Below are 8,756 nucleotides of genomic sequence, written 5' to 3'. Positions count from 1 at the left end.
AATGTCTTAAAAATGCACATATGTACACCAGGGAAATCTAAATTTTCTAGGGGAACATGCCCCTGTACCCCCCAAACAAACAACATTTTCTGACCAGGGTAATTATGAAACCCTGCGTACGGCCGGCTTATAATCTATCAAATGAAATCTGAAGTAAACGTGTATTACTGTGATCAAAAATAAATGGGGCCAAACGCGTTTGAATGTAAAGGTTTGTGTCTCGTTATTCTATTAATAACTACAGATTGATTTTGCATTTCTATCAGAAATTAAGAATTATTATTGTCAGTGTAAATAGTGTTGCAAATATCTAAGCTATCTAATACTTCAAATCTCAAGGTTAAATCAGAAGATTTTTTTGTAAAAATGTTTCTGTAACGGCTGCCAAAAAATAGCTATATAGCTCCACTGTGGTTTTTAACAAATTAAAAAAAAAAAAAATATTTATATATATATATATATATATATATATATATATATATATATATATATATATATATATATATATATATATATATATATATATTCTTTTAAACATTGTTTGTATCATATTTGTCACTGTTTTGATTTTAATATACAAAAATTATCTGGTAAAATATTTGGATTTCTAAGCACTTCTGTGATTGTAGACAATGCAGCGTGTGTGAACAGGACTTTTATTTTGGAGTGACGACATGACGTCATAAGACTGCGCCGCGCTCCTGCATCTGCTGTGATTCTGCTGAAGAAAGGTTTGTTTTAAGAATTTAATCTGTTTTAATCTACAGAAACAGTTTTAATAGTTTTTAATATTTTTTACAATCGATGTGAAATTATTTTATTTACTATCTAATGTAACATTGTGATTCTTTATCTAACTGTAATAAAGGATATTTGTGTGAGCAAAACTCATATCCACTGATGAGAAACAGTAAACCTGCGTCTCATTTCTCTCTCTCTATATATCATAAATCAGTTTATCATGAACACGAGTTCAGTCTCTGGCGAGTCATGATGGAGAAACTGAACTTTTCAACTCCGAGTCAATTGAATCAAACACTTTGAGAAATGATTCAGTGAATCACGACTCGTGCTGTTCGAACAGTGAACATGAACGAGAACAACAAACACTAACAAACTAATCATGTTTTCATCAAAATGTAATCATTTAAATATCTATATTTCACTAAATACCAAATGTAGAGAATAAATGCCTAAATATTAAGTGTTTATTAATATGCAGCGTTAGTTTTGAGTGTTTTTAAAAGGTCATTGAAGGCAATTAACTCTGTTATTCTCTTCTTAAAGATGGAGTTTATTAAAGAGGAGACTGAAGATATGAAGATTGAGTTTATTAAAGAGGAGTTTGAAGATATGAAGATTGAGTTTATTAAAGATGAGACTGAAGACGTGAAGATTGAAGATATTGAGGAACAAACAGGTTGGTTTTATTCTCATAATTTTATTGATCCTAAAATGTCCAGCTCTACAGAAATAGAGACTATTTTGTGCAACATTAAACCCAACATCTACTTCTGAATAGAGAACAATGAAAAAAAAATAAAATAAATCTTTGAGCATCTTAATGCTCAAAAGTGCTTTACTTACATTTTAACATACCTAAACATAAACCTGTCATATGGAGGAAAGTCAGCAGGGAAAGTGTGTAAAACATTTTCTCACAGTGAGGTAACATAAAAAAGTAGTGAGACTGCAGCACTTTGAGGGTGCTATAATTGAACAAAACATGAAATTTGCTGATACCAATGTCTATACATTTATCAATTTCTTTTTTCTTTTTTGGTGTTGCAGTTTTCTAAGCACAACACAGTGAGACTAATGAATGTAGGACAGCTTCTTTATTGTCACTCCAGTGAAATAAGTAATCATTTTTATGTGCTTGTCACAAACTTAAAGCACAAATTTCCAATAACCCTCAAAGGGCAAAATTACCAAAGTCATAATTTTTCTTAAATTATTTTTTAACCTCCCATCCAAAAAGCACAGAACAATGTTTATAATATAACACTCCCTCGCAGACAGATAAAACTTTCTTATCATTGAAAGAAATTAATTGTATCCATATGTGATTTATACACTGACAATATATTTGCTTCTTTCACTCTACCATCCTGAAATCTGCTGATATAGAAACTGGGGAGTGATCAGATATTAGAATATTATGATATTTAGGGGATCTTGAAGGTTAATTTGAAATCGGTTAGAAAATAGTCAATCCTTGTCTATTTGAATTATGAACATTAGGAAAAAAAGAAATGGTCCTTGTCAGTAGGATGATGGAGTCTCCAAATATCAACTATATTCAATAACTGAATGAGGTTATTAAGAAAAGTAGCTGAGTTAGGTTTGGGAGTGCCTATTCATAAAAGGGTTCAAAAATACAATTAAAGTCGATATCAGGAATGATATGAAAACAAACGTGGCTCATCTAAATTAGGAGCATATAAGTTCTCAAATGTAACATGTTTCTCTAAAATAGTGCCCGTCACAATAAGATAACAGCCATTAATACTCGGTTTAGTGGACAAATGTTGAAAAGGAATATTCTTATGTATTAATAAAGACACTCCACAGGTTTTGAAGAGAAGGTAGGGTGGTACATTTAGTCTATCCACCTGCATCTAAGTCTGTGAGCACAGGAATGTTTAATATGAGTCTCGTGTAGAAATTATATGTCTGCATGCAAAGAATTCAAATGTGCGAAGACAATATCATTTAAACCACGCACATTCCTGCTCAGATTATTCAAATGCTTCTTAAAGGTGCCCTAGAACCCTTTTTCACAAGATGTAATATAAGTCTAAGGTGTCTCCTGAATGTGTCTGTGAAGTTTCAGCTCAAAATACCCCATAGATTTTTTTAATTAAATTTTTTAACTGCCTATTTTGGGGCATCATTATAAATGTGACGATTCAGCGCGTCCCCTTTAAATGCTCACGCTCCCCGCCCCCGAGCTCACGACTCTATAATACATTGAATAAACAAAGTTCACACAGCTAATATAACTGTAGGGCCTCGTTCGACACATCTCACCAAATGACGTTATCAACAAGGAACATGACCAAACAAAGCTTCATTTGACCAAGGTTTTCATTCGCTAACCCCAAAATCCCCGGGGTCACTGGATAGCTCCTAATTCCAGCTAGTCAGCATTAAGAGAAGTGGTAACGTGACTTAAGAACAGAGAACATCTGTTCTGAGGCCTTCCTGATCACATTAAATTTATAGATGCTCACAAAACCCTTCTGTATCAAACAAACAGAATTAACGGACCTGAAAAGAACAACGGATCCACACAGACATCCTCCTTTTTAGGAGTCAGTTTTGACCCGATCACTTGTGACTCCGGTGGCTGTTTAATGACTCTATGCTTACAGACTCAATGTTGAATTTCAAATGGACAATCATTAAGAGATCATTATAAACTATATTCAGAATAATACATGCCATGATGTAATTACTAACATGTCTATTCAGTGTATTCAATATGTGGGTTTTCTTCAAATGCATTATTGTAATCATCGATTTATTAGGTTAGGTTAGTAATATGTGTGCAAGAAGTTTGTCATGTTTGAGTTAGGGCTGGGCGATATATCACATGCAATTGTCACGCGCATTTCGTCAGTAAAGCCGGTTCCCTGATTACCGCTAAATCGCCATCACCTGCTTTCAAATGGAACAGCATTTAATAGACAGAACCGTTGTTCACTGACAAGCTACGCAATATCGCGTTCATATCTCAGATGAATCACCTTCGATAATGAACGTGATATTGCGTGGTTTGTCAGTGATCTACGGCTCTGTCTATTAAATGCCGCTCCATTTGAAAGCAGGTGATGGCGACTCCGTGAATGTGTGTGTGCGTATGTATGTGTGTGCGTGTGTGTTTAGCCTTAGTTTCTTGTAATCATTAGAAGTAGTCAATAAAGCCTTGTTTTGATTTTCACATAAGTCTCTTGTGCTGTGTTTCAAGTTAATGTCTTAAACGTAAAGATCAGTTAACTCTTGCTTATAATTACATGATAATAATCATAATAATAATCATAATAAAATATTGTTACTGTTGGCCGCTGTAAAATATTTTATCCAGAATTGGCAAAATAGTTTAGCCTCAATTTTCGCTGGACGAATAATTGAAGTGTTAAATATTAATTCTGAAACTTTTACAGTGAATCATTTACAGTTGATTCAATTTTTATTCCCTGTAACTTAATTACCCCTTGTAATAATCAAATTGAGCTAATAAATGAGCTAAGGTCCTGCATAGTTATTGATAAAGTTGTATATCATAAAATGTAGAAGTTATTCATAAATAAAAGTTGGTGTCAAAATATGACAATAATTGTGTCATTCATCAACATATTTAATAGTTCTCACTACAGAAACATGGTGATTTGTCTATAATGTTTTAAATATAATAATTGTTTCAGGGACATAATAATTATATAAAAGGCATCAAAGTGATCAGAATATTGTATAGCAGTTGTCTACTTCAGTACATGAAGGTTCACTTTTATGTTCTTTCACTTCATAATCCTCATTTTGAATTACTTGAATATACTGAAAATTAACTATTTTTGTAATTTCAGACCTGATGGAAGTGAAGGAGGAGAGTGAAGAACTGAGTGAAGTGGAGGAGAAACATCATGACAAACCTGAAGAAAAACCTTCGAGTCGCTCAAAGACTAAAAATACAATTTTAAAGAAAAGAGACAAGAAATCTACAACCTGCACTCAGTGTGGAAAGAGTTTCACAATCAAACAACATCTTGAGATTCACATGAGAATTCATACAGGAGAGAAGCCACACACATGTGATCAATGTGAGAAGAGTATCACATCAAAACATAGTCTTGAGATTCACAGTGGAGTTCATACCGGAGAGAAGCTGTTCACATGTAATGAATGCGGCAAAACATTTCTCTGGGCATCAAACCTGAAGAAACATCTGACAAATCATACAAAGGAGAAGCCACATTCATGTTCTGTGTGTGGAAAGAGTTTTTCACTGCTGTATAGTTTACAAGAACATCAGAAAATACACACTGGTGTGAGAGAGTACATGTGCTTTGAGTGTGAGAAGACTTTTACTACAGCAAATGGTTTAAAACTGCACCAGAGAATTCACACTGGAGAAAAACCTTACAAGTGTTCACACTGTGACGAGAGATTCAATCAGTCATCAAATCTGAAAACACATGAGAGGATCCACACTGGAGAAAAACCTTACAAGTGTTCACACTGTGACAACAGATTCAGTCACTCAGAACATCTGAAAACACATGAGAGGATCCACACTGGAGAAAAACCTTACAAGTGTTCACAGTGTAACAAGAGATTCAATCAGTCAGGAACACTGAAAGCACATGAGAGGATCCACACTGGAGAAAAACCTTACAAGTGTTCACACTGTGACAACAGATTCAGTCAGTCATCAACTCTGAAATCACATGAGAGGATCCACACTGGAGAAAAACCTTACAAGTGTTCACACTGTGATAATAGATTCAGTGTGTCATCATATCTGAAAACACATGAGAGGATTCACACTGGAGAAAAACCTTACAAGTGTTTACACTGTGACAAGAGATTCAGTGATTCATCATCTCTGAAATCACATGAGAAGATCCACAGCAGAGAGAAGCGGCACACGTGTGATCAGTGTGGAAAGAGTTTCTCTTTTAAAAATCAGCTGAAGATACACATGAAGATCCATGCAGTGCAGAAACCACATCACGATAAGTAGTTCATCTTTATGTGCTGAGCAACAAAGCAGTTTCCTTACAGCTATAAATTGAGCGTCAGTTCAGGCAGGCCTCGTCGTCAAGCTCCGTTACCAGCTGATTCACAAATTCTAACCACACCCATATCAGCTGACCTGGTTTTTATGGACTCCATTGGCAACTCTAAAATAAGGCGCATTACTTAATGCAGCTTCCGTCTCTCTGCTTGCTTGGCTGCTTCCACTGCACGCTGCTTGCAACCCTCCTCCTCCCTATCTCCTCCTTAAACTTGTGTTGAACTTAATCAGTGTCATTCTGTTGTCATTGATGCAGGCTCTGTTCTCAATAGATTTTCTGCTGCTCTCCCAGTTTAAAAATGGGAGGTTGTCCCCAGAAGCTGCTGCTGTTCCCGGTCTTGGCTTTTCATGGAGCTCATGAAAAGGACTGGGAATTTAGAACAGAGCCATACCGCCAAATTGTAACTTTAGCAAAATATGCCAATAAAAAATTGACTAAATTTTGTCTCTTGTCATTTTTGACTTAAGTGGTCCTGACTGAATATGTGGCAGGACAGTTTGGTGGTTGCTTGAAAAATCTGAATCTTCTCCTGAAACTACAACAGAACGATCAAATCACTGTTAAAACAGACTGTATGGATTCTTCCCTTAAGGTCATTGTGACAAACTAGTGACTTCCACTTAGTGAACAAACTGCCATGTTTCTTTCTATTATTGTCATTTACAACATAACAATAAAACAACCTACAACTGTCTATTAATTTGTTGTTGCTCATCTTCATTCTTTCCATGATAAATCTCCCACCATTTCCCATCATCAGTCCTTCGATCTTCTGCAGTAGTTCTTTTACCTGAATGTCTGACTTGCTCTTGATATTGAAACAGGAAAATCATCCTCCACATTCAGTCAACAGCAAGATCTTTCAGTTTTAGATGTTCATCCAGATCCTCCAGTTCATCTCCATGTGTGAACAGAATCATGGTGTACTTCTGAACTTCAGGACCAAATAAACACTTCGAAATCCAGGATCCTCTAGAGGAATGGTGAGCAGAACTGAGACCTGCTGAACATCCAGAGACCAGCTGCTCTTTCATAATCTCCAGCAGCTCTTCATTCAGATCTGGATCCAGTAGATCTGGAGAAATAATTACATGCTTTTCTCCCATCTGTGTTTTACCATCACACAATTCAGACTCGTGCTCTTTAAACCTGGTATCTCCCAGTATAGTGTTTCCAGATGAGTTTTTCCCAGAACCATTTCTGTCCATTAGAAGATTCCGGATCACTGGATTATCTGGGCGGCAGTTGGTCTCTGAAATAAAAACATGGAATATGGGATTTAAGTTAATGTCATTCTTCTCACTGGAGGTCAAGCATAAGAAAAGAAAATGTCTATGTTTCACAAACAAACAAAAAATATTGTTTTAAGTGTGTAAATGAGTCTTAAATCAGAAGCATCTGAACTTTAAATCCACTGGAATAAACAACTGCAATTATTAAAAAAAAAAAAAAAAAAAACACCTCTATATTAAGTTACAAGTGATTAATCCGATCAGCTAATCTAAACAATGATCAATTAATATTGGAATGAAATGTTTTAATGTTTGACCTGAGAACCTGTTCACATTCAAACTGGATTGAGTCTGAATCAGTGTTTTATTTGTGAATTAGACACGTTTATCAGATGAAACTCGCCTGCAGTTTCATTCCTCACTGAAAAACACATTCACACTTACAGAAGATTCACTTCAACATTGATCTGAATCAAGACAAATTGATGTGTTTTACTGAAGTGTCTCTCTCACCTCCGAACTCAATGACTCCTCTGTTCTCATAACTAATGAAAGAAAAGAAGCATTGAGCATCATTCATAATGTTAATGAATGTTTCATTGATTGAGTCTTTCCTCACATTGAACTGCAGCTCCAATGTTTTATAGTTAAAATCAAAGAACATATTCATCTGTTGTAATGTTTAAACACAAAAAAATATGATTGAGCTGTTTTGAGAGATTGAGCTGATTTACTCCATCTGCAGAATCACAGATGAATCTTATCTCAGGATTCAGATTCACACAGTGAGAAGTGATGAGACGATTAGAAGAGAAATAACAGGATTGTAGGATTTAGACTTTTGAATTTTATCTCTAGGACTGTTAGAAAGGAAACACTCGCCCTGGTGGTCCAGTCAGAACCCAGGAGCTCAGTCAACCACAGTTCTTTCCTTTGATGACTTTACTGAAGCATTTGTGTGTGGTCTGTACAAAGATAAATAACAATTACAAGAAGTAAATAACACAGACTTCAGATTCAATTATTTAACAGTCAAATATAACAAACAATAATACATGTAATGAGGAATATTACAAACAATCAGATAATAAATAGTATATGAAGCAGTATGTGTATTTGGCGTGCTGATTGAGGAGAGGGCTCCGAGCTCGGTATTTGGCCCGAACCCAGAGTACTCCCCAAAAATTGCAAACCAATGCAGGACAGCAGCCAGAAACATTTCTGATGACCCTCAAAAATTACACTTCGTAGGCTGATTGTGCTGTTTGGTGGGTTAGTTTAAAGGGGTTGGGAATGTTCTCGTCATATTTGAAAACAATGCTGCAGCAGTGAAGGCGAGTTTAGACAGGGCTGAGTTCCTGCGGGAGTCGAGGTAACCTTACTGCTGCGGCAGTGGAGAGAATAGCCAGAGGAACTGAGCACCTGTGGAAGCCGAGGTAACATCACGGTTGCGGCAGTGGAGGAATTGGCCAGAGGAACTGAGCTCCTGCGGGAGCCGAGGTAACATCACTGCTGTGGCAGTGGAGGAATCGGCCAGAAGAACTGAGCTCCTGCGGAAGCCGAAGTAACATCACTGCTGTGGCAGTGGAGAGAATAGCCAGAGGAACTGAGCTCCTGCGGGAGTCGAGGCGACATCACTGCTGTGGCAGTGGAGAGAATGGCCAGAGGAACTGAGCTCCTGCGAAAGACGAGGTGGCATCACTGCTGCGGCAGTGGAGAGAAT

The 8,756-nt window shown here is 36.4% G+C and overlaps 1 protein-coding gene across 1 annotated transcript in view; it reads left to right on the top strand.

Annotated features, from left to right (window-relative positions):
• Positions 1 to 700: 700 nt before the first annotated feature.
• LOC137006594 (zinc finger protein 271-like) overlaps positions 701 to 8,756 on the top strand; it is a 185,028-nt gene continuing 176,972 nt past the window's right edge. The window contains exons 1-3 of the mRNA XM_067367494.1: positions 701 to 731; positions 1,288 to 1,420; positions 4,590 to 5,568. Coding sequence (XP_067223595.1) covers positions 1,288 to 1,420; positions 4,590 to 5,568 — 1,112 coding nt within the window. The 5' untranslated portion in view covers positions 701 to 731. The remainder of the gene's footprint in view (positions 732 to 1,287; positions 1,421 to 4,589; positions 5,569 to 8,756) is intronic.

Source organism: Chanodichthys erythropterus, chromosome 3 (genome assembly GCF_024489055.1).
Source record: "Chanodichthys erythropterus isolate Z2021 chromosome 3, ASM2448905v1, whole genome shotgun sequence".
Taxonomy (NCBI): Eukaryota; Metazoa; Chordata; class Actinopteri; order Cypriniformes; family Xenocyprididae; genus Chanodichthys; species Chanodichthys erythropterus.
This window is presented reverse-complemented; position numbering and strand designations above follow the sequence as displayed.